Source organism: Mustela nivalis, assembly GCF_964662115.1.
Source record: "Mustela nivalis genome assembly, chromosome: 11".
Lineage (NCBI taxonomy): Eukaryota > Metazoa > Chordata > Mammalia > Carnivora > Mustelidae > Mustela > Mustela nivalis.
In genome coordinates, this window is record NC_139030.1 from 100839563 (window position 1) to 100866308 (window position 26746).

Consider the following 26746-nt stretch of genomic DNA (forward strand, 5'->3'; position numbering starts at 1 on the left):
AGATCCCTGTGGTGCACTACTGTGCCATTCCTCTCTGGGGAGGAAGGGGTGCCTCCCCGGATCTGCCACTTGTTGGGTCCCTGCTTGTAGTGGCCCAGCTGTGTAGTAGCTCATGGTTTATGGCAACCCAGAGCTGAGAGGCCACTCCCTGGCTCACTCTTTGCCACTGGCTTCCCTGCTCTGATACTTGGGAGCTCTGCTGCAGTCAGGCACCCTTGGTCTTCCTGTGACCACACTATCCCAGGGAGGGTTCCACCCCTGCTTAGCCACCTGAGTGATGTCTCTTATCAGACCAGACTTCTGTAAGTTCCAATTTTGTGTTCTGCTGCTCTATCACTTGTTGGAAGCTGGCTGATGGAGGGTCCCTCCCCCCATAGTCTATCTGCCCAAATATTGCCTTGGATTCACTTCTCCACACATCCTACCTTCCAGAAAGTGGTCACTTTTCTATGTAGAATTGTAGTGATTCTTTTCTCAAATCTAGGGTTCTGTTGGCAGGTGTTCAGAATGATTTGACATCTTATCTAGCTGGATTCCTGGAACCGAACAAAATTAAGGTGACCTACTCCTGTGCCATCTTGGACTCCTTAACCCGTGATGTTTTTACTATATTCATAGTTTTGACTTTTCCAGAATGTCATATAGTTGTAATTGTATAGTATGTTGTCTTTTCTTTTCCTTTCTTTCTCTCTCTCTCTCTCTCTTTTTTTTTTTTTAAGATTTTATTTGAGAGAGAGGGAGAGCAAGCACAAGTGGTTGGAAGGGCAGAAGGAAAGTGAGAAATGGACTCTCCACTGAGCAGGGAGTCTGATGTGGGGCTTCATTCCAGGACCCTGAGATCATGACCTGAGCTGAAGGCAGATGCTTAACTGACTAAGCCACCCCAGGTGCCTCTAATATGTAATATCTAATCATTTCAATTGGCTTTTTTCACTTAGTAATATTTATTTAAGTCTCCTTCATGTCTTTTCATAGCTTGATAGCTTTTTTTTTTTCCCCCTGAATAATCTATTGTGTGGATGTATCACAGTTTATTTATCTACTCTGTCACTGGAGAACATTGTGGTTGTGTTCCAGTTTTGGCAATTATGAATAAACACCTGTGTGTGTGTTTTTTGTGCAGACATGTTTTCAGTTCCTTTGTGTAAATACCAAGGAGCATGATGGCAGGATCACATGGATAGAGTATGTTTAGTTTTGTAAGAAACTGCCAACCCATCTTCCAATGTGGCTGTAATATTTTGCCTTCTTACCAGCAATGAGTGAGAGTTCCTGTTGCTCCACATCCCTGTCAGCATTTGGTTTTGTCAATGTTCTGGAACTTGGCCATCCTAATAGGTATAGAGTGATACATATGCATTAGCTTTTAAAAAAAAAATTAATTTCAAAAAAGATTTTATTGGGTGCCTGGGTGGCTCAGTGGGTTAAGCCACTACCTTCGGTTCGGGTCATGATCTCAGGGTCCTGGGATCAAGTCCCGCATAGGGCTCTCTGCTCACCGGGGAGCCTGCTTCCATCTTTCTCTCTCTGCCTGCCTCTCTTCCTACTTGTGATCTCTCTCTGTCAAATAATAAAATAAAATAAAATTAAAAAATATTTTAAAAAGACTTTATTAATTTATTTGAGAGAGACACACAGCATGAGCAGGGGGAGGGGTAGAGGGAGAGAGACAAGCTCCAACTGAGCCACCCAGGTGCCTTTAGGTGTTAGGTTTTAACAAGGTCTCAGTCTTCCAAATCATGATCCAATGTTAAATATCAGCAGCATCTTCAAGAACTGTGTATTCTACAGATCTGATAGGTATGTGATTTCTGGAAAGATCATACACATTGGAGACAGTCAGACAAGAGGTTTGTACCTCAACTCAGATTTACCACCATGGACGAGTTATGTAAGTTCTTTGAGTCTCAGCTTCCTCTTTTATAAAATGGAAGTAATAAATAACTAATACTTCAAAGAATTGTATGAATAAACTGTTTACTTTCTCTGATTTTATTCAAGTGATTAATACAAATATGTATTAATCTTTGTAGAATGGGGCTTAAGACTTTACCACAATTGGCTTTTCTCTAGGTTGAAAAAGCACATTCACTGCACACATATCTTTGCTCCATAATCCATAATCCAGCCCACACAGTTCCATCTTTCAGGTGTGTTTGGAAAAGTTTAGCCAAATACCTTACTAAAATCCAATACTAAGGTAGATTTCTCTGGGCTATTTGTATGCATTTTTCCTCTTCCCATCTCAGACTTTGGGTGCATTGGTATTACTTTTTAATTCTTTCTTAATTAGCTCTTCCTTGTTCTTCTAAAGGATAGAGAGAAATGTCTGGTTTCTAGGCTACTACATTTCCTGAGTAGATGATCCAATCCCTAGGTGAGTAATTTGAGTTTCCCTGGCTTCTTTTAGAAGGAGTCGTTGCGGAAAATGATCCATGTGTTAGCTGAGACCGCTCTCTCATTTTATTTGAGGGTTGTGTGTGCGCATGCGCATGTGTGTCTGATGGTGCAGCGGGGCTTGAATTACATCTTTGGAACTCTTTGTTCTGATCTATTCAGTGTCTCTCCACCATCGAATCAGACCTTAGGTTCCTCCTCGCTTCTGCTATCATCACCGATAATTGGGATTCAGTAGAAGTAGACAGCCAAAAATTGAAATCTAACCAGGGGTTCAATCCAAACTTCTAAAATCTAGCAGGACTGGGGTAGTAATGTGGTTTGATAATCCAGTTTGATAATCCAGAAGCGTCCTCTAGGAAATTTTAACAAAGAGTTTTCAGCAGGTCCTTTTGTTGACAACTTTATCCAAGAAACCATCTTCCTTGAGACTTTTCTGAACTTTAGACTAATCCTCTCCTCGCTACAGAAGACCTTTTGTCGGGGGAAATTGTAAGTGAACACAGGAGGGACAGGCCCCTGTAAGCCCCAGCTCTGTCTCCAGATTCTTTTAATCAATTAGCCTTTTATCTGGCCTGTGGTTCTTCTGGCCCAGCGATCTCTCATTCAAATCACAAAATAGATGAAATCATTCAGAAATCCTCTTCTCAGACTATTTCAGTCTGTTGTCTAATTTCTGAGCCAATCAATGGCCAATTTTGGCAAATGATAAGAGCAATAATCATTCATTGGTTTTTCTTCAAGTATCATGTCCGTGGCCTTAGACCTCATATTCACAGTATTCCAGGTCACAGGTGATGGTATGAAAACCCTGGTCCATTCTGCAGTTAGATTTGAAGCTTCTTAGTAAGGCAGAGCAAATTAAAACGGAAGCAGCAGTATTGTAGCCCTGAAAGCAAATGAAGAACAAATAAAATCAAAATACATGAGTCAGACTGAGTAAGGAAAACCTGCTAAACCTTTAATGCAAAGTTATTGATGGGATTATATAGAGAGATGGAAAAGGTAATAATAAATTATAACAGAGACTGCATCTTGTCCCTGGCAATAAGAGCCAAAAGGGCTTTAAAAAAATAATAAAAAGCGATCTCCACATATACAAACTGCATTTGTACCGTACCATCCCCATTGTTCAAAACATGTCAAGCTTTGAAATAACATGTGTAAAGTGCCCGGCCCCCAATATGTCCCCAATAAAGTTTAGTTTCCCTCTATTTCTCCATAACGGACATCAGTATACATTTCTTTTTCCATTCCTGAAACTGACATTTTGAGGGTCTTATAAGAGTTTTAGTTTTGAAGCATTGCTGTCAGTTACAAGTCCTAATATCCCAATTTACATTTTGAATCTCTTGAAAAGTGAATATTTTAACATAAATTCAATTTAGTGGAAAAGATTTACAGGCCCCAAGTGTCCATGTGATTACCTTTAGTCTGCTTAACTCCAGCACACCCAGATTTGGCTGATCCCAAGCCATTTATTAAGCAGTTTAATTGCTCTAGATTTTCCCTATTGTGGTGCCTCTCCTACGGGTTTTATCTCCTTACATTAATACCAAGGGCCCAGGGACATCACGAGGTGACCCCAACAGAGGCAAAATCTGCCTCCTCCCTTTCTCAGTTGCTGGCACAGGTGCCAAGTTTGACTTGCTGCATTTAATTGACCTTCTGTGGAGACCACTTTATATCTACAGGTAATAATTCTTTGTGGAAAGTCATTGAAGATCAGAGACGCAGTATTACCGCCCTATCTCCGGATTGCTTAGTAAAATAAAATAATAACAATACTAGAAGTAAGAGTAATGCTAATGGAACACCACCAACTGATGTCTTCATCAATCAATGTCTTCAATAATTTTTTTTTAAGATTTTATTTATTTAAAGAGAGACAGAGATCACAAGTAGGCAGAGAGGCAGGCAGAGAGAGAGGGGAAAGCAAGTTCCCCACTGAGCAGAGAGCCTGATTCGGGGCTCCCTGGGATCATAACCTGAGCCGAAGGCAGAGGCTTTAAGCCACTGAGACACCCAGGCGCCCTTTTGATAATTTTATGAAGGGCAAATCCTCCTTTATAGAATGTGGTGAAGGCACATCGTAGTCTCATAACTAAACGGTTTAAAATGACATCATTACCCAGCAAAATCTCTGCTTTAGAAAATACAGTGCTTGCGGGCGCCTGGGTGGCTCAGTGGGTTAAGCCGCTGCCTTCGGCTCAGGTCATGATCTCAGGGTCCTGGGATCGAGTCCCGCATCGGGCTCTCTGCTCAGCAGGGAGCCTGCTTCCTCCTCTCTCTCTCTCTCTGCCTGCCTCTCTGCCTACTTGTGATCTCTCTCTGTCAAATAAATAAAAATAAAAAAAAAATCTTAAAAAAAAAAATACAGTGCTTGGGAAATACCACATTATTGTGTTGCCTATTGTGATTCCAATGGCGTATTATCAAAATACAAACCTGGGTATTGCATACAATGCTCCAAGGAGCAGCTATAAAATTCTAAACTTCCCAGGCCTCTCCAGATTTCTAAATAAAATGATCTTAGGAAATCCAGAAGACGAACATCTCTGATAGGTACACACCTTGAAATATCAACAGTCAAAGAGAGCTCTAAGGGAAGGTGGCAAAGAGCTGAATCCTGCCATGTAAATGAGGTTACAGGGGGGCAGGTGTGGGGGGCATGTCCCTGGTTACCATCCAGGCCTCAAAAGTTCTGTCAGGAAGCGTGGTTGCCTAAGGGGTGGTCAAATTTCGTGGCTCGGGATAGGGCCTGGGCCACTTACAGGGCCCACTGGCTGGCTGTCTTTGTGTGTGGGAACCACCATGATTCCTCTGTCTGGATTACTGTCCCCTTTCCCCACTGGGAAGGCCAAGTTTGGGAAGTGCTCTTGTAATATCTGGGGGTGTCTCTACTTACAATGGCTTTTTGGGTTGTCCTACCTGGCTTCTGGGGCCAACCAGAACTTCTTTTAGGGTATGCTAGTTTCAGAAAAATTCTCCATAGCACCCTTCCTCCTTAAGACTACCTTGGAAGGCTGGTCATGGTGGGCTGACCGAGGAGAGTAGCTGTGTCTGAGACACTGCAGATGGCTCCCCATTGGCTTGTTGTTCCTCGAACTCACCCGGAATGAGAGAACTCCTTGTGACCAGCTGTGCAGGGGTAGCCTAAGAAGCTTGGCGCAGCGATGACTTAGATGCTCACAGGTATCAAAAGCCATCTCCTGAACGGGGCCAGGCCCTGAAGCAGGCCTTCTCTGGTATTTGAGGGAGACTGGGTAGTCATCTGCACCGCTGCGGTGACCAAGTGTCCTGGTTTACCCCAGGCTGTGCCGATTTTAGCTCTGAATGTCCCATATCCCAGGACACTCCTCCGTCTTGAGCAAACGCGGATGGAGTTGACCTCTGATTTGTCCTATCAGCTGCTGGAGAGAGCTACAGAGTTAAGGGAATGCAACATGCCTCGTGGTACTTTATTGCGCATGTACTAAGTTTTGTCTTAGGAACCTTAATAGGCCTCTGCGAGTGAGAGAGACAGATGAGGCACGTTACCATCCCCCCTTCGCAGCCTGAAGAGGCGAGGCCACCTGTCCCTAGAGGGGGAATAAAGGGCCAGACACAGAACAGAGGTGCTCAGAATCTATGAGCCATGTCCTCTCCATCTGGCCATAATGGATTTTCAGTTCTGTCTGTAAGAAGACTCACTGTCGGGACCGCTTACCTGAAAAGGATGCCGGTGATGTCACTCCCTCTCTTCACCAACATTTGCTAAACTGGGCTGGGTGGTGACCTTTCCGGTAGGAGACCAAAAGGTCACACATTTCTGGCTTTAGCCTCACTCCTGAAACTGTAAACAAAGACTCCTCTGTAGGGAGGAAAAGAGAAAAGCACCAACATATTATTTCCTGGAACGTTTCGTGTCATGTTTTTTTCTGTCTGTTGTGATATTTGTCACCTGAAGAGACATCATAACATGAAGCAGACTTACCCACCAACAATTTATACTGACTCATGGATAATTCGCTTTACTGAATCTACTAATACTTGTCAAGTGCCTCTTACTCAATTCAATTCAACACATATTTACCAAACGAGCACTTTGGTAGAGTGTTACGCTAGATGTTGAGGATCCAAAAACAGGAATAGGATTGGGAACATGCACACGAACAAACAGGGGCTGAAAGTGAGGTACAAGTAAAGACTTATGACAGACTCTGTCCCAGTGTTTCCATGGAGCACCAGAAGAGCATGGACAAGTGCCATTTCAGCTGGGAAGGAAGACTGTACCTTCAATGGTCCAGAAATTCCAGGGAGGATATTGCTGGCAGGGTCAGGGGAGGGGGGGTCGGCTTGAGCAAAGGCAAGGGGGAAGAAAAGTGTCTGAGGGAACTGGAAAGTCATCTTGCACGGTTAGAGCAAGACAGACTAGTAGATGCAGTTGGAAAAATGAGTTGGAACCAGATGGTGAAGGGAGTTAAATGTCAAGCCCGGGAGTCTGGACATGAGTCCCAGTGAGGGCAGACCCTGAGCATTATTCTGGGGCTAGAAGTGTTTTGGAAAATGTTAAATCCTGGTGCATTATTTACATTAGGCAATCTATCTAAATAGACACTATAGTGCAACTTTTGTAAATTAAATAGCATCTTTGAAATACACACACACGCACACGCATATACATAACACACTACCTTTGCCCTCTGAATTATGTATGTAGGCTCAGTATGTTGGCAGTTTGTATTTTTATAGATGCCTGTGTTTAAGTGTGTGTTGTTCCTGGGTGCTTACTACACTAAAATTATAGGTCAAGTTCTCCCAAAGTTAATGTTTTAAGGAGCCCATCTGCGAAATGGGGGTAGTAGAACTTCCCGCAGACTGCTGTAAGTTTAAAGAAGATAATATATTCAAAATATCTTGGGTTGCTCTTGACACACAATATATTTTAGTAACTCGTAGCCTTTGTTCCAAGCCATCCGCATTGATGCCATCTGGGAAAACCAGCCACATTGTCACCAAAGCTCATCTGCAGACCTACTGAGGGTTTCTTTTCATTTGGGCATTGCTTTTCCAAGGCTCACAATCTGCACGAACCGGGAGCGCTCTACAAATCGCACAACGGGACAGGAAGAGAAGCGTCAAGCTTTGGCACACCAAAAGCACAAGATGCCTTCATAATATTGTTAGCTGGAGGCTGCTCAAAACCTGAAGAGAAGAAACAAACCAGCAGGGCCATCTCTGCTTTCCTTGACCTGGACATCTGCCTTGGACGCTGCAAGGAGTCTGGGGCCTGGAGGCCTTGGATTTGGAATTACATATTTACTGGGCTTTAAAGGGGAGGCATCAAGTTTTATTGGTGTGCATAATACATTTTCACAGGTACATTATAATTTTGTATTCTACTTTTTCTCGCTCATGTCATAGCATAAATAAACAGCTAAAGTAAATAGTGTGTCAACTTCACAGACCACTCTCAGACCAACTCAAACACAAACCAGTTTGGGAATTTCCCTCAGGGAGAGGGGTCTTCTTGCCTTGGGGGGGCCGTGGCAGGAAGATTTCCCTCAGGCTTCCTTGTCCCTCAAAAGCAGCAGCACCTCAAAAGCCAGGGAGGAGGGAGAGAGGGAGAGGGAAGGAGGGAAAAAGGGTGTGTGTGTGGGGGGGGGTGTGGTGAGGAAGGGGAGAGGAAGAGGAGGAACTGAAGGCAGAGAAAAAGAGAAGAGAGAAGGGGAAGAAAGAAAAGAGAGAAAGAAGGGAATTTGGGTGCTGGGGACAGGACGAGAGACTGGGGGTGGAGAGAGAGGGAGTGGGGGAGATAGAGAGAGAGGGAGAGGGAAAAAAAGGGAGAAATTCTCTGGTGGAACAGTGTTGGGAAAGCAACTAGTTAATCAAAGGGATTCCAGTTTGGCCCCGGAAGGCCCGACTCTCCTTCCGACTCATAGAAAAAGAAACAAAAACAAGAAGAAAAAAAAAAGAAAAGGAAGAAAGAAAGAAAAAGAGAGAAGGGAAAAGGCAGAGCTTTTCTCCCGCAGCAGTCTCACAGATGCAAAACCTTCCATTCGACTGACTCCTCATTAGCTTACTGAATCTGACAGCATAATTATCACAGCTGCTCCGCACTTAGAATAAATAAATACGAAAGTGGGTGTTTAAAATTTTTTTGAGAAGGGAAATTCAGTCATCTAGACAGTCAAGAGGACAAGTTTATTTAAAACTTTTAGATTCTTATGTATTTAGATCATTTCGGAACGAGATAATGAGATAGTTGTCTTTCAGTCTAATTGAGTTCCTAAGCTCCTGGCTGTTGGCTGTCACCCCTTTCAAACTTTGCTTTAACTTTCCTTCCCTTAGAAATCTGATCCTGGTGTCTCCATTTACTCTTCCTGGGCTGATAACCTGGTGAAGGCTGGGTGCACTGGAGGGCAGAAAGTGACTTAATGGGATTGAGGAGCTAAATAACCTTTCACGGGAAACAAGATAATCAAACCTCTTTTGCTCGCCTGTAATGGCTGAAAGAGAAAGCGCCAGCTGAAAAGAAAGCCGGGAAATGAAACCATCATTTCCAAACGTCCTGTCATTTCCCCGTCACGTGGTTTCCGCGCTACCCTTACGCATCGTCAACCCATCAGCTGGGGTTGCTTCGTGCATTTAATGATTCGCAGCGCACACAGCCTCGTGACTACGTGGTAATTTTAGCGTGCGTGCGTGCGTGCGTGCGTGCGGCATGCGTGCGTGCGTGTGTAGGCTCCGTATCTTCAAGGCCTGGAGGATCCCACGGTACCACTTTCAGCTGAAGTTGCTAACTAGCATGGAGCGCACCTAAAACTCCGGCTGGGGGCACGCCAGCCCATCCACGTTTCCGATTAAAGCCGGTGATTTTTCCTTTTGAAATTAGTTAGTGTCTATATCTCTCTTCCTCTCCCTCCTACGACCACGTTTATGGGAACCCTTGCATTCAGGGAGTCCAAAGATGTATAAAATAAACATTTCTTCCATCTGGCATAAAGGAAACTAACGATAACCCATTGTATAGACTGAGAGGTTGAGGCTTTTGAAGGCCGATAATGCATGCCACGTTGGGAAAAAAAGAAGCAAACTCAGGTCCTTTAACGCTCAGTCCAGAGCCTGGACTCCCTGTACGGGTTGCTGTACCTCATTCTTCTAAACAATAGAAGGAATATGACATCAACATTAAAAACAAAAAACAAAAACAAAAAACCTTTGAAAAAGAAAAAAAGTTACCCATAATGCCCCTAAATGGCAAGAGCATTTTTTTTTGTATGCTACCTTTCAGTTTTGTCGATATGCAAAATACATTTTCACAGATAGATTATAATATGCCTGTATCTACTATCTTTTAGCTCACATCATAATAGCATAAATATTTCCATACTATCTCACACTCCCACGAATTTTTCAAAATGGTTCCACAATACCATATGCTGAGTCCATATAACATCTAATTGCTTCCCTATGGTTCAAAATAATCAAAATAATATCTAATCGGTTCTCTATGGCTCAAAATAAAGAATATTTATATTGTTTATTTTTATTTTATAATTTTAAAATATAATTATAGACAACACTGCAATGAACATGTTTGTGCATCTAGGGTCCTTTTTTCTTTTTCCCGTTCGATTGCTTCTTTGAATAATTTCCAGAAACCGAAGTATAGGGTTGAAGGTTGTGACCATTTTTAGGGCCCCTGATATGCATGTCACAAGGCTTTACAAAGCTTCCTCCATTTACACCACCATTGGTGGAAAATCATTTTACCACAATCTCATTAACACTGGGAGATGTTAGGTTGAGGGGGAAAGTAACTACTTATCAGTTACTTGTATTTATTTAATCACTGGTAAGGCTATCTTTTTATTCCATATGTTGGTACACTTTTTTTTTTCCTTATGTAAATTGCGATTTTATACCTTTGCCCAATTTTCTGTTGGATTCCTGAAATTACCCTATAAACCTAGAGCAGAAGACAGTAGAAGGGTCAGACAGGGGGTCTAGACCTTGGTTCTAATCCTTGTTTTGCTACTAAGTTCCCATGTGATCCTTAGTAAGTGGCAATGAGGAGTGGAAAGAGTGGCTTAGGAGTCTGACTTGAAATCAAGCCTGGGCTCTCCCACTTACTAGTTGTGTGATTCTGAGCAATTTCCGTAGCCTCTCTCAGTCCCGGTTTCCTAATAAGTAATGTGAGGGTAATGACTCCAGCCTTACCAGTTAGCCTACAAAGGGAATGAGAATTTGTGTAAATCACATAGATGCCCCATAAATGGCAGCCACTACTCTTCCCGGGGTTGCAGGGACACAAACTATATAACAAAGGTATGGAATAGCAAGTCTCTGAGATCCTCTCCCACTCAAAGGGTCTCTAACTTTTCCCTCTAACACTTTCCAGGATCTTCTCTGAAGTCCTGGAATCCCTTGAGGATATCTTCGTGGAAGGTAAGGAAGTGTGTTATGGAGGACTCATCCCAACTTCTTGTTTCTTACTGTGCTGCTTAAGTACTGAATAATGGAGGATTTTAAGGTTAGAGACGGTGGTCTGAATTAGGTTACAAATGCCTAAAGGCAGAATAGAGAGCCCTGCCTCAGAATCTCCCTTCCCTCCCATCCCCTGAAACTTGGCCTCTAGAATGACAAAATATTCTGGTTAAATTTTGAATAGAGTAGACAATAAAGGCGAGAACAGGATAGATTTGAAATCATTAGCATACAAAGAATGAAACTAAATTTCACTAATATATGGTAAAGAATGTTTAAATTGGGTCACATGGCTGGCTTAGTCTGTGGAGCATGACTATCGATCTTGGGGTTGTATGTTTGAGCCCCACGTGGGGGGTAAAATTACTTAAAAAAAAAAAAAAGAATGTTTAAATTATTCAAGAAGCTGTACAATAAGAAGTAAAAACCATGATATGAGTCAGGATTGTGCCACTATTATTAAAAAGAGGACAACCTCACTATGATGTTAGATGGTATTAAGAAGAAGACGACATTCCTCTCCCTGAATGTCCTTTTTCCCTAACCATCCAGACCCCATAATCTTTGAAGGCCCACTCACGAGGCTATCTGGTTCCCCAGAGCTGAATTTAATCTCACCTCCCTCGGATGCCCAAAGTACTTCACACTTGAACTGTGGCTCTTTATATACTTGCCTCATTTCCTTAAGGACTATAAGCTCTTTGAGGACAGATTCTATGACTAATTCATTTTTGTATCACTCAATATCATACTAATGACCCTCAGTCAATATTTAACGAATGAACTGGAACAGAATTCTCCCACTATGCTAGACATCTGAGTCTATGTGGGTCCAGAGCCTCAGAGATAAGCAAAATAATTGGAGCATGTTCAGAATAGAATAATGAAACAAACAGGATTAAAGAGTGAGAGAAACAGAATCTATATTGGGGGGATGCAAAATCAAAGGAATTCAGCCTCCAGAAGTGAGCTTTGGAAAGTAATATCAAGGGAACTTCAACTATAGTAAAGGGATAATTAAAAGGAGGCCTGAAATTCTTTTATTGGAGCAAAACAAAAAATTACTCAGATGTTAATGGGGCAATATGGACAAGGCGTGCTGAAGAACTTCCAGAGTATAGACACTAGGGTGGTGTGAGAGGTGGGAGAGGTCATTGCCATGCCTTCCATGCCTGCAGTAAGAAAGCATTTGACGATGAGAAAGACTCTGGTAAGTTGTTTTTGCAAAATTACTTGTGAAACAATTGTAAGCTTTCAAGTCTTAGGAATTTTTTTTTTCCCCTAAGATGCGGAAACCTGTTTTAAAGGAGAAGGGGGATTTAGTCCAGGAAAGAATGGGAGAGACTCAAGTCTGGGATTTGGAAGGCAAAATGGGACCAACCCACAGAGAGAGACAGCCTTTGATGTCCTGACGATCAAGGACCAGGGCTTAAGGACCAGACTCTTAAATCACGTGGCATTTACTACCCCAGATTTAAAAAAAAAAACTTTTGTGGATCAGTGTCTATGGTTCAAACTGGCTAGCTTCCAAAATCAGTCTTAACTTTCCAAGGGTAACATTTGGAAGTCTCCTTGTAGGAACAGAGTGGAGCCAGTTTCTAGAAAGGGCAGCTTAATAATTTTCTACTCCCCCCCTCCCCCAAATCATTAAACGGCGTTCCTTTCCCAGAGCCCAAGTTCATGCTGAGGGCAAAGGGAATTAAACGAAGAAGCTGAACCTGCAGCTAAGATTAGAGAGCAGCCCAAGGACCTAATTTTAGGTCCTTGCTGCCCCAGCTGACATTCTGCGCTGCCGGTTCAGCCACGAGGACCAGAAGTGTGGCTGCGAGCCGGTGACCGAGAGTGGAAACCATCCCCCTGGCCATCTGCGGAAGCAATTAGCTTGCTGTTGGGTGTGTTTTGAGAGAGACGACCAATAATTTCTCCATTGACAAATGTTTCTTCAGGTGTTCGAAGCGAGTCAGTAAGGGAACATGTCAGCGCTTGGCAGAAGTTCCCCCATGCTTGCTTTCTAATATTCATGCTTCTCCACTTAAGAGCGTGCTCCAAAAGGGAACCAATCTTGGAAACCCCGAATTTTGAATTTTTGTGGCGAGTAAGCCCCAGCTTTCCTCTGGCCATGCGCTGAGGGCCACAACGTGGGGAAAGTCTCAGCTTTGGCGAAACAGACACGGGTCGATGGGATGGGTTCTTGCACATTATGGGGAATCTTTCTGCTACTCTTCCACTGGGAAGGAGGCTGGCCCTCCAATCCACACATATTTTGCAGCCACAGGTTTCATGCTTAGATTGTCTTCTTCAGAGGGTAGACAATAAGAGCTGGCATCTCCCAGATCAAAGGGGAAACAGAATATATTTTAAAGTGACAACTCTGTTCTCCTGCAACCTAATAAAGCAGAATAATGAAATGATATAGATAGAAGCCCCTACATGCTTCCATACTGAAACGCCACCAGAGAGCAAAATGTCCTGCGTAATTGCGGCAGGGAGACTCTTTACAAACCACGCACAGAAGTAGGTCTTATTTTTGTGTGATTCTTACGCCCAGGGCAGCCCACCACCGAGACGGGGATTCTGGGTCCCTGCAGGCTGGCTCTGGGTCCCTGCAAAGGAGGCTCTTCATAAAGGCTAATTGCCGTGGGCAATGACAGAGCAGGCTGGCACCGCTGGGCCAAGGGAGTGCGACCCTCTGTAGAATGGTCCTCCGTGAGAGCCCAGAGCCCACCGTTGTCAAGGTGCAAGGTGCCATCCAGCCCCTGCAGTGCTCCCCTGTCTCTCTCTCCGATTTTCCTGATAGCTTTGCTTTCCCTGTCTGCTTGTCCCACGTCCTGTCTGTCGGTCTGTCTCTAAGCCTGTTTGGGGCCCCCCCTCCTGCAGGCACACACATACACAGACGCACACACCCGCACACACCCAGTCCCGCCACCCCCTTCCCCGTCTCTTGGCGCCGGCCCTTTCATCTTCTCCCTCGGGGACTGGAGATGTCGCTGCAGGAAGTGCTTGTCGGCGGAGGCAGCAGCGGCAGAGCCCCGTGGCTTTGACAAACCTCATTTAATTGGGAGGAAGCCAGGAGAATTTGAAAGAACTGAAACATCCACGAAACTCCTTTTATCAGGCATAATTTAAACTCTGCATGGAAAAACCCCTATATGTATAAAGAAAAGTCAACTTCCCTCCTGCTGTGAGCACTCCTCGGCTCCCCCCCAGCACAGGCAGGCTCCTGCAAGATTCCATCTTTTCATTTTTCTAAAAGTGTCAAAGTAGATTTGGGCTCTGTGGCTGGGTGAACAGAGAAGAAATACAGATGGGTCTCTCTCTTAGCCCCGCACGTGCGTGTTCTCTCTCTCTCTCTCTCTCTCTCTCTCACACACACACACACACACACACACACACACACACTCAGGCGCCGCAGAGCCCCGCTGTTGGTGGCTCTGCTTCAGATGGCCAGGGAGAATCAAAACCCAAGTTTCTAACAACACATCAGTTTGGACAGTGGCTGTTTCTGGCTAATCACTTTCCATCAGATAAAAGCTCGAGCCTCGGACGTTTCGAAGGACCCCGGGGGTTCTCAGCAAAACGAAAAATAGATGCCGGAGAAGGGCCCATGACGGAAATTTCATTAAGTGGAGAGAAGGGAGCGTGAGTGTGCAAGAGGGCAAGAGCGTGAGTGTGTGCGCACGTGCACGCTCCTGAATGTGTGTTTTTGCCTGAAGGGCTAGTTCCAAGTCCCACGCCCAAGAGAAGAAAGCTGAAGGGGGACCTGGGGGCGCAGAGTGGGAACAGGCGAGAGCACGGGGGTACAGAGGGAGTTGGGTATTGGAAAGGGAGTACGTAGTGGAGGTGGCCTGGAGTGTTTTCTGTTCCACCACATGCCACACAGGGCCCCTCCCCTCCTTCCAAATTCCACTCCAGATTCACCTCCAGTCCAGACTCTCTCATTTGCGTGATTCTAGTTCCTCCAAGGAGCTGCCTTTAGCACACACATATTCTCTCGGCATCTGTAGCTGATTATGCACAGACTTCAGCTGTTTAGATATGATTTGTGCTAATATGTGTACAAGGGCGCCCTGTTTCCTCTTCCTCACCCCCTTTTCCTCCCACACCGTAGGATCCTTGAGGTCAAGGACAAGCCTCTTTTTTCCCTCAATCTTTATAGCACTTAATATGTTCTTGACACTTAACGGCAACTTTATAAATCCTGATGACTCACTCTTCCTACAGGGTTAAGTAAGACATTAACCCCCGTTGTATGATTATGGTTATTTTTGGAGATCCGAAATAACTCATTTTAATAATAAAATGCCTTAAGAAGTCCCAAACTCAGAGCTTTGGGCTGGGGCAGGACAATGTCCTAGATACAGCGGAGCCACATTCACAGACCCTGGAGGCTTTGGCTAGACTGAATGTCTATGCCTCCGGGGCAGCAGCTCTGTCCTCTGTCCTCATTGTCACCCTACACACCACGCCAGGTCCCTCTTCCCAGGCCGAGCCCCTACACCTTCCTTATTAGCTTTTCCCCCCTCCTGCTTAGGGCTTCTAAAGATTGTTTTCAGTTGCATGATGATTGTTTCCAAAGAAACCCCACCTAAAGATGGTCTCCCCCAAAACAGCCGGGCCATGACCGCACTGTCCACATCCTTTGCCTTGCCCTTCCTGGCCACATTCCGAGAAACATGAGGAGAGCTCCAGCCACATGATCCCTCAGCAGATTTCAGATTTAGAGGATGACTTCAGGCCCGGGCAGCAAGGCAGATTTCAGGGTAACTTGTGTCCACCCCTCCCCCGCCCCCCGTGGGCGTCTGGCCTGGAAGGATGTGCCCCTCCTCCCAGCACCCCTCCCCACCAGCGCCCCACCGGGCACTTCCTTCAGCAGCATCAAATTACCAATCAAGACAGGCCAGCTCTCCTCTTGTGACATCTCCATGTCACCGATCATCTTACTCTCTACGGAGAGAAGGGGGTAACGAACGGCAAACTTTGGTTTTGCTTCTCCTGGCAGATGCTAGGGAAAAGAAACAAGTCAGTGGCAACTTTCATCTCATCCAATTTCTAAGAGCGTCTATGTGAAATGTTTGGATCGTTACAAGGAGGTCTGTGTCACCTCAGCCCACCAGGGCTTTTGAGTTTTAGAGACTCTCGTAGAAAACTCTGGCAAGATTGGGTCCCCTGTTGCTTCTCTCCCTGGTAACTCGATCCCTAAGCTCATTTCCGGTTGCAAATATTGTGATTCCCCAGTACTTGGAGAAAACATTTAGACGCTGAGACTTACATGCGTGCGTGCACACACACACACACACACACACACACAGGCACGTGGCAGCTCCGTCACTCACCGTCGGGAAGCCGGTGCAGCTGAGATGGCAGGGAACTGAAATACTCATGAACCAGGGCCTCCTGGGCCGAAACGCGGTCTCTAGGAAAGCCTCTCAGCATTTGGGAGGCCAGGTCCTCAGCTTCTGGAGCCCTGCCCAACCTGGAAAAGGGGAAGAGAAAAAGAATTTCTCTAAAGGCCTCCCTTCTGAAAAACAAAGCAGGGAAGAAGAAAGGGAGAGAAAAGGAGATGGCTAGGAGAACATTTCAAGTCGCGTTTTCCTGAGATCGGCCAGGTTGATGGCACGTGGAAAAATGACCGACCCACTGGAAAGTTTACCCGTCCTCGGTGTGCTCTTTCTCATTCAGCCTCCACCGTCGCCCCCCTGCCCCCGCCATGGGGTCCGGGTACCATGTATATATACATAAAGGACCCAGAAGTAGAATTATAGAAGCAGAAATGTGTAATTAAGGATGGTGCTTTGTGGGATGGTGCCCCCCCAAGCAGAAAAGCCCAGTTGGGTATATTGTAAGGACTGCAAGCATAGCTTCCCGGAGGGGAGGGAAGATTAGAGGTAGTTTTGGAGGGTGAATCTTGGGTGTAAAACACACTTACTCCCAGTGTTTCTGAAGCTCAGCCCCTAGGGTATTATCTAAGATGCTCTCTTGGTTCCCCCTGAGAAGGAGCATAGAAAGAGGTAACTCTTTTTATGCCCAGAGAGATAACTCTTCAAGTGCCCAGATTATAGTAAGGACAAATCCTCAAGTGGACCTGTGTTGCATTGTAAATTTGGAGAAGAGCAAATCTATTAGTTGAGCATCTACTATGTGCTAGTAGGTGGCTGGCTCTGGAAGATACAGGAAAGACTCTGTCTTCTGACAGCTTAGTCTAGGGGAGGAGTCAGACACTAAGCAAGTTATCATAGAGATGTATAAACACCTGTGCAGAAAAGGCCCAGATATCTGACTTAGACTGGGAAGAGCTGGTCAGGGAAGGCTTCCCTGAGGAAGAAGCATTTGAGCTGAGAGCTGAGGAATTAGGCAGTGGAGAGGCATGTATGAGCCCAATAGAGACCCAGGGGATGAGGGGAGAAGAGTGAGTTTAAGAAGACGAAGAAAGGCCAGTTGGCTGGCCTGGGACCAAGGGAGAGAGGGGACAGGTATGAAGCTGGGAGGGTAGCAGGGGCTGATCCTGCAGGATTTGTGAGCCTTAATTTTCCCATTTACTTATAATGTTTGAAAGTCTTTGCTGATCCACGAGACCCAAAACTGTGCAGGAGGCAATTAACCGCAGGACTGATGTCTGACATTCAGAATTAGGTTGCGTGGCCATGCAAATCTCCAATTAAGCAAAAATAAATGGGCTTATTTAATGTCGAATGTGCATACCAACTTAAATGGACAAAGAACTGATATCCTTTCCCTGCCCGGGGGCCATGACATGGTGAAGCTGCAAATCCTGGCCCAGAGATGTAAGTGGCCTAATATTTGCATAAGATTTACCTAAGAGAATTTTGGGTATCTGATTCCCATGACATACAACTCTTTGTACAAACAGATAACTTTACCTTCAAACTCGGCAGTCATTGCTTCATAGACTTAAGATGGAGGAAAATTTGCAAATGCCCAGTCCTTGCCAATTTCCAGGCTAGTTAAAAGAGAAGGGAACATGGGGTGGAGGCCTGCTCATTAGCTTGCAGCTTGAGAAAAGGCCAGCAGGCATTTGGTCCCTCCAGGGTGCCCTCCCCAGATGCAGGTTTTCAGGGCCAATGAAGGGGGCTTTGGAGTGGGGAACGTGTTATAGATCACTAGGGCCTAGTACCAATCTGGAGAGACATTCAAGGAAAATCTCGCAAAAAAAATTTTATCTAGCGCATCGTTGCTATAGGGGGTGGGGTGAAATGTGTGCCAAAATCATGCCCTGAACCCACTCCATGAAACTCCAGGGCGTGGATGGGTGGGTAGGTGTTGATGCTGGGGGGCAGTGATGCATCCAGCAGCCTCCACAATCCCACCCCAATCAATGGTTGGTTCTCTCCACATACTCCTACCCATTGGCCCATTGGAATCATTACAGAATAGCTCTCTAGGCAGGGCTTAGGAGCTGCAATCTCATTGGACAAGGAAGGCCGGGGGACCTATTTTGAACTTGAGTTAGCAGGGCATGCATACTCTTTGTATTTAGACTGTGGTTGTGTTGGGTGGCTAGAGAAGCCAGGAAGGGCTGATGGAACTTCTTACACGGGTAGTGGGGACTCATATATAAAGAACTGGTCATCGCCAACAAACGAAAGAAAGGCGAGCAGATACTGATCAGCAATATGAAGGCTTCTTTTTTAGGACTTCCCTTTTCAACTAACCCAACCCTTCCCTCAAGAGTGTGTCAAGGTTTTTAGTGGTCCCCACATTCTGTTCCAGGTTCATGGCCCCTACGCTATGATGGTTACCACCCATTTCTTTAGCTCCTTCCTCTCGTGGGCCAAGTGCATGTTGGTCTTTCCTGTATAAACCAAGTCTGTGCCCTCCTGAATACGAGCCTTTAGGAGCAGCGCTTACAGTGGGACCACCCATTCTGGCCAAGAGTCCTGATGATCTCTACCTTGTGACTGGCACATTGCACTCTCATTTGGGAGCTGAGACAAGAGCCTTGGGAATACAAATGTTGCTTCTTTGAGCACAGATGCTAATTGACTTCCATGTTTGTATGGAACATGCCATCTTCTTTCTGCCATCTACACTCTTGCTTACAGCCCACTGCCTTTATCATCACATTTCTATAATTTGCCACCTCCTCTAACTCTTGTTAGGGCGATTCTTCACTCGTTATAATTACTTTGGAAATGAAAATTGGCATGAAAGGTGACATTAACAAATATTAATTTGCCCACCAATGCCTTTCCACATAGGCTACATGTTAATCAATATTATGTGTTAGAGGGAAAGAAACCATAAGAGATTCTTAATGGTAGAGGACAAACTGAGGGTTGATGGAGGGAGGTGGGTGGGGGATGGGACAGAGGAGTGATGGGTATTAAGGAGGACACTGGTTATGATGGGCACTGGGTGTTGTATGTAAGTGATGAAACACTGAATTCTACTCTTGAAACCAATATTACACTATATGTTGACTAACTAGAATTTAAATAAAATTTTGGGAAAAAAAAAGACGAAAAAATATTATGTGTTAGGCTTGTGATGTTAAATACCAAACATGCCAGGAGCATCTTGGAAGGATTAGGAGAACCCACCTACCCAATTAATGAGCGTCTGTTATTAAAGACAAAAATATCCTCTGAGGAACCCCTCCTTCTAATAACATTTCTAGAACCAAGAAGGGTTCCATTCCCAACATAATACATATTTATTGTAGAATACTTAGAAAATGCAGAGAAAGAGAATTAAAACCATCCCATCACTCTGAGATAACCCCTTTTACTCAAAGATGATCACTATTGTTTTGATGTTCAGTTTTTCTTCTTTAGTCCTTTATTTTTAAGTGGGTGTATTTTTTTGTTTTACAAAGAAAGGGAGATCATACTCTACATGCTGTTATAACCTACTTTTTCCACTTGAAGATCTCCATCATCTTCCCAGGCCTTTGAATAGGCTTCTAGGATATTATATTAATAGCTGCCTGGCATTCTGTTATGTGGGCATTCCATAATTTTCATAGCCGGACCTTTTTTTTTTTTTAAGGACTTTTTACTTATTTGACACACAGAGAGAGAGAAAGAGAGAGAGAGATCACAAGCAGGCAAAGCAGGCAGAGAGAGAGAGAGGAGGAAGCAGGCTCCCGTTGAGCAGAGAGCCGGACCAGAGAGCCTGACGTGGGGCTCGATCCCAGAACCCTGAGACCATGACCTGAGCTGAAGACAGAGGCTCCAACCCACTGAGCTGCCCAGGCGCCCCCATAGCCAGACCTTTATCTGAGTTGTGTCCTTTTTGTTGGGTTTGAGGGGTGAGAGGCTACCATTAAAATCATGCTCTGACATCCTTGATGGGAAATCTTTGTGTGCCTGCGCAATGATTTCCTAAATATGAGTCCTGAGAAATGAAATCCTGGGGTTGAGGGACGTACAACACGTTGAAGTTTCTGATTAAGCATATGAGCTAGTTGTACCAATTCCCATTTCCACCAGCAGTCTGGGAGAGTTCCTGTCTCTGTGTCACAGAAAACAAATTGGTTCCAGCAGACCTGAATTGTCACAGACCTCGCTTGTAAAAGTTGCAGAAAGGATTAAAATGGTAAATCAATCGGGCAGGAAGTGCTGGGTGTGAGGACACCCACACTTATTTCTGAAAGTCCAGAATAGAAACACAAACAATAAAACAAAAGGAAGATGAGGCTCTGTGGTTGTGTGGCGCTCTATCCACTGGCCATCACAGGACACATCGAAAATCTGGTGGTTCTCCAGGGCCCGAGGCAATGACCTTGATTTCCCAGCCCAGGCTGGCTCTGAGTATAAAATTCTCCACCGCAGCTACCGCCATTCACCTTTCCAGGGCAAGGGCGTTATCTGTCTACAGTGCAAGGCTGGTCATTGTCAGCTCACCTGGGTTCTTTGCTGTTTTCCCCTTGATCTATAGAGAGAGGAAAAGGGCAAGGATAGAGTGGGCACTTTTTTTTTTTTTTCAATTTTTCAATTGGTTTTTATTTGGAAGTAATTTCAGGTTTGCAGAAGAACTGCACGAGTCGTCCCCAGAGTTACGTGTTTACCAGCTTCCCCTAGTGTTAGCATTCTACAGAACTGTAGTCAAATGATCAAAGGCAAGCAATTAATATTGGCACAACGCTCTTAACTGAGCTGCAGGCATTATTCAAATATCGTGTTGTTGTTGTTTTTGTTGTTGTTTTCCAATAATGACCTTTCTGTTGTTGTTCCAAGGGGGGGGTCCTTTTTTTTTTTTTTTTTTTTAAGATTTTATTTATTTATTTGTCAGAGAGAGAGTGAATGAGAGCGAGCACAGGCAGACAGAGTGGAAGGAAGAGTCAGAGGGAGAAGCAGGCTCCCTGCGGAGCAAGGAGCCCGATGTGGGACTCGATCCCAGGACGCTGGGATCATGACCTGAGCCGAAGGCAGCTGCTTAACCAACTGAGCCACCCAGGCGTCCCGGGGGGGTCCTTTTTTAATGCTGCCAGTTCAGGACGTGGTGAAGCAGGCACCCACAATGAGAACTATATCCAACCCTGGGAAGAAACAACATCAAAGAAGCTGTTATCTTCCAATCAATCTGACAAGTGGGTGTGCGCTTCCTAGGCCCTTGTCTGTAGGGTCACCATCCAACCCCAGGCGGTGCCCTGGGCTATATTCATGGCCCGCACACGCTTCTTCTGCACCTTGCAGAAATCCTGTAGGAAAGCCGGGGCTACCTTCGCTCCTCTTTACCCATCACACTTGCCACCCGACTCGGTGGACAAAGTCACAGAGACCTGTGTACCAGATGGGTCTGGGCTCTGCCTTCCTGAGTCTGGTGACCGTGGCCAGGTTGCATCACTTCTTAGAACTTCGGTTTCCACCTCTTGGAACCAGGACTTTGATTTGCGAGGAATCAATGAAATAATGCATCACGAACATTCCACCTAGCCTTGGTTGAACCCCCAAGTCCTTCTCAGAGCCAAGAATTTTCTCACGGGGTCATCTAGACCAGTGCTGTCCAACAGAACCTTCCGTGACTATGCAAATGCGCTAGTTCTGCCCCCTCTGATATGTTAACCACTACTCACATGTGGCTGTTGGACCCTTGAAATGTGACAAGTGCAGCCAAGCAACTAAGTTCAAAATTTAATTTTAATCACTTTAAATTTAAAGAGCCGCATGTGGCTAGTGGCCACTGTATCAGGTGGCATGTCCCTAGACATTCTCCTTGGTTTGAAGATGTGAGCAAAGAGAAACCAGAAGCTTGAGCTGGGATGAGGCAGAGGTGGTGGGTCTTGTGTGTGGTCAGAGAAGGTAGAAGGATGAATACTCAGGGAATCCAAGTCCTGCTCAGCCCAGGAGGAAGGGCTGGTGTAGTGATAGCAGGAGGCTCTGGAATGTTCTTCGGCCCATGCAGCAGTGCCCACAGCAGCCGCGCAGGGTAGTAATGTGGTTAGCAGGTTTGGAGTCACCGTTTATTTTGGAAACCAATAGTGAAATGGAAGAAAGTCCTAGAGTGGTGCTAAAATCCAAACGTCTCTAGCGGGGGGGGGGATGGGGAGCCTGACTGTGCCGACAAGAGAAAGTTTGCACATCTTGCATGAAAGGGTAAATAGCAGTTCTGGTTCCGGGGAACCTGTCTCCGAAACCTGGAGAGGTTTCAGGCGACACGGTGAGCCCTCAGACATGAGCAGAGCCCCTGCCGAGGAGACCTGTCCCTCCCAACAAGAGGTCCTCGGTAGCCTGCAGCTCTATGTTCTGACCTCTCTGTGCTCTGATATTCACTCTCCATGGAGGCTTTTTTTTTTTTTTTTTTTTTTTAGCACAAGAACAGTAAGCATGAAAAAAATCAAATAAAATTCAGTCGGGTTAAACCCTACCACATTTCCAGGGAAGGACGACATACAAACATTCAGTTAGGATTTCTTCTCCTCTCCCCACCTGCGCGAGCGTGTTTTTCTTTGACATTTGAGCTGTTTCCCCTTCTCTGACGTTTTCCTCACTGCCCTTTTTGCCTCCTCACTGAAGCAAAAAGAACAGAGCCTCGGCTAATTACTCTCAGATCAAATAATACTGGTTATTGTAATTGGTCATTGTCCGAAAACACTGAGTTCTTCTTAGCCCTGAGGTTGCCTGGCACGGCTTAGTTAGCTAACTATTCCGGGAATGTCTCTATTATCTGTTTTACTTTGTAAAAGAAACTAGGGATTTGTTGAAAGCTGGTAATAAAAGTCTGCCCTGGTCTGAGCCGAGACTGCGTGGAGAGGGCCTGGGAAAGCATGACCTCCATGAATCAAGTTGGCCCCCCCCCCCCAATAGCCACTCAATGATGTTATTTGGTTTCTCTGTGTCGGAGAATAATAAACCCACTAGGTTTTCTTGCAGGCCAACATTCCCTCATTCTCAGGGCCTCGGACATGGTCGAGGGGCACAAAACAATTTTAATGACCAAACTCACTGAAAGTAAAATGGTTCATAGAGAAAGACGGACACACTCACAGGTGGCTGGCTCTCCCGGAGACATCTTCCGGGCCCTGTAGGCCTCCGGAGATCAGGTGCTCAGGGGCTGCGTGTTTGGTGGACTGAGGGTCAGGAGACTGAGGCCCTGCTTGAAAGAGAGGCTTTCCCAGGTGGTGCTTACCTGTCCCAGACAATCTGAAGGCGTCGAGGCTTCGGCAGTGGGAACCATTCTGGAAAGCATACACAGACACGTTAGAAACCAGAAACAACCCTAAAATCCTATTGCCAAAATATTATCAAAATTCTGCTCGTTCTTCTCAGCTTGAACAAAGAGAGTTCAGGCTTCAGGTGAGCAGAGTGAACATACTGAGTTTTCATGATTCTGTGGAAGGTCACTATTATGGGTTGAATTATGTCCCCCTAAAACTGATACATCAAGGTACCTCAGAATCTGACCTTATACCAAACTAGGTCATTGCAGTTGTAATTAGTTAAGATGAGGTCATAGGTGTGGGCCCTAATCTACTGTGACTGGTGTCTTCTTAGAAAAAGGGAAGATTTGAACACAGAGACAGACACGTATGAGAGAAACGACACAAAAGGACTCGAGGAGAAGACAGCCGTCCACAAGCCAAGCAGAGAGGCCTCGAACAGATGCTTCCCTCAGCGCCCTCTCAGAAGGGAACAATCCTGCCAATTCCTCAACTTCAGAGCTATCTAGCCTCCAGCACTGTGAGACGACAAATTTCTGTGGCTTAAGCCACTCAGACTGTGTGGTCCTTTGTCACGGCAGCCCTAGCAAACTCACACAGTCACGAGATTCACTCAAGTCAAAACACATCTATTGAACACCTACTGTGCGCCGAATGTGTACCAAGCGCCTGGGAGACTAAGAAAGAAACCAACAGAACCCCCTCCCCTTGCAGAGCCCACAATTCATTAGAGAACAAAGCACGCATGTGCGCACACAACACATGTGAAAAGTCGGGTGATGGACGGTGGGGTTGTCTCAAAGGCTCAACATGGTGAGAAAGGAATGGGGCTAATTTTATGTCACTTGCAGTAAAAATGGAAGTGAATTCTGGCTTGAATAATCCAAAATGGATGATGAAAAGATTTGTCATTTCCTTTGCCACACTCTTTACAACGTTTGCATGTGAATGTGTCTGTTTCTGTTATTCTTGGTATTGACACTATTTAACCCCAAATAAAACTACCATAAAAAGGGACAATTTCTCATTCATTCAAGAAGTACTAACTGAACACTTATTCTATGTAAAGGTGATAAGGGGAGCTCTAGCGTTATAAGAGGATGTTCCGTATCAGATTCCTCTATTTCCTGCTCTAAATCGAGAAAAGATTATTTTAACTCGCATTTATTTTCATATGCATGAAAATAAAATAAAATAAAATAATATGTATGCTTTACACTTTTCTTGGGCCTGAAATGTATGTGTTTTGTCTTTAAAAGATGTCTTCTTCCAGCTCCAATAGGAATAGGATAGATTATTTATCTGGTTTATCCAACCAAGAACGTAATCGTAGTTGGGCAAAAAAATGATCTTGATAATACTGGTGTATTTCTGTCTGTATATGCATTAAAAAAAAAAAAAAAGAGCTGGAAGACTATCCATCTGATAGGGATAGTGGTTCTGGGGCTGACCCCTTTACTTCTAGGCTTATTTTCTTAAATTTATTTTTTTAATAAAAAACACATTATTTTGTAACTTTGAAAGTAAGTTCAATTAAAACTAGAATTTATAGTGCCAAGACTTGTAGCGTGAAATGAGTGATCAAAGAAAGTGATTTCAGAGTTTTCAAGGTCAGGTGTAATCAAATGAGAGCCTCTCTGCTGGTGGTTTCCTAGTCCCACGTAGGCACGGAGGGAAGAGCTTGTATATACAGCTTCTTCATCCTCCCTCTAGACGATTGCGCCTAAATTTAAATAACCAGTAAAGATAGGTAAGAATATCTGGTATCTGTTTAGAATGTTTATTTCCGAACCACTTTCTGCTGCCTGTTTACGGTTCCTTCCTGGCCAAACAAAATTAAAATATTTTTTCATTCAGTCATAAACCAATTTCCAGTCAACATAATGAAATCCATTTCCGTGCTCTCCCGTGTTTTGTTTTTCCCTGCCTAGAGCCCGTTGCTCTGTGTTTTGGGGGCCTTTGGTATTTTAGAACTCTTTCCAACTTTTGCATTGTTCTTGCAGAACGTGGATTTGGAATTGGCTGAGTCCGGACTCAAAGACAGCACCTCGGGTTTGCAACTGCAGCAGCTGCTTCGCTGCGCCCTCAAGCAAGGTGGTTTAACCATCACCAGCCGGCTCCCTTAACCCAAGCTGGAGGTCATATTCGCCTCTCAAGGACAAAGTGATTCGTTGAATTCATTGGGATTTGTCAGATGATGAATGTTAAGGGCCTGCCTCTGAGCACAAAACAAAACCATTCCTACTCTTCTTTTTCTTCCTTTGAGAAATAGTGGGCAACAGAAAGCCCATGGTTAGGTCTCTGGAGCTGGGTTTTAAGAACGTAGCATGGCCCTCACCGGCTGTGTAACCTGGGGGTGTTGTTGTCTCACCTTCCAGAAGCCTCGGGGCCTCACATCCCGTCTACAGAAGAGGGATGATGATAGTTCCTGCTCCACTGAGTTCGTGTTAGCATCAGGGCGGTAAGGGTCACGTTGGTATTCCCTCACCCTTTGACTCTTTTCTTTCTGCCTCTTCTCTGGTCCGACGGACCACATTTTCCTCTCTCCTCTCAGGTGTTTCTGCCTGATGCTTCTCCTTCAATAACTCGCCATTGAAATTCTAACGCGCTCCAAGCCCTAGTTCTTACATGCCCCACCTGATTTCTCCTGAGTCTTCAGTGTGGGTCCGAGGTGTGCTTTTTTAGCTGTGTATCTCCCTTCTGTCACTTGTGAGCTCTGAGATTTGGGGGAAATTAACGTCTCTGGTTTAGTAACGCAGAAGTTTCCAAATCTGTAAAATGGGAATAACTTTCCAGTTGCTTGGGAGGACGAGATAAGATGAGGCACTTGGCAATAGAGGAGGAGGGGCTCGACAGATGTTCATCTTAGTCCTTTTCCTTTTCTTCATCTCTCATCCTGGAGAGGTAGGAGGGTCTAACTCCATGTTTCTCAAGCCATGCTGCATGTTAGCATCACCTGGGAGAAGTTCTGGCCTGAAAGGAACGCCAGGCTTCATTCACCCCACAGAGTGTGATCCGGTGCGCCTGTGGACAGCCCAGCATTGCTGTCATTGCGGTTGTCATTATTGTTCTTCATAATCTCCAGATGTTTCTGGTGTGGCGCCCAGTGAGGCAGAAGGTGCTGGTGTGCAAGAAGGGTGGGGTCGACCCCTCATCAGTGACTCCCCCACCCTTCTCTGAGGCTCGTTGCCTCAAGTGAGCTAGTTGTGAAAATATAACTAATCAATGTATATCAAAATGGCAGAACGTAGCGTCTGT

At 45.1% G+C, this 26746-nt stretch overlaps 1 protein-coding gene across 1 annotated transcript in view; it reads right to left on the reverse strand.

Moving 5' to 3' along the window:
- Nucleotides 1-1635: 1635 nt before the first annotated feature.
- CDK15 (cyclin dependent kinase 15) overlaps nucleotides 1636-26746 on the reverse strand; it is an 82023-nt gene continuing 56912 nt past the window's right edge. The window contains exons 11-14 of the mRNA XM_082688913.1: nucleotides 23458-23506; nucleotides 16203-16342; nucleotides 6107-6250; nucleotides 1636-3286 (exon numbers count right to left, since the gene is read on the reverse strand). Of these exons, the coding sequence (XP_082545039.1) occupies nucleotides 6141-6250; nucleotides 16203-16342; nucleotides 23458-23506 (299 nt within the window). The 3' untranslated portion in view covers nucleotides 1636-3286; nucleotides 6107-6140. The remainder of the gene's footprint in view (nucleotides 3287-6106; nucleotides 6251-16202; nucleotides 16343-23457; nucleotides 23507-26746) is intronic.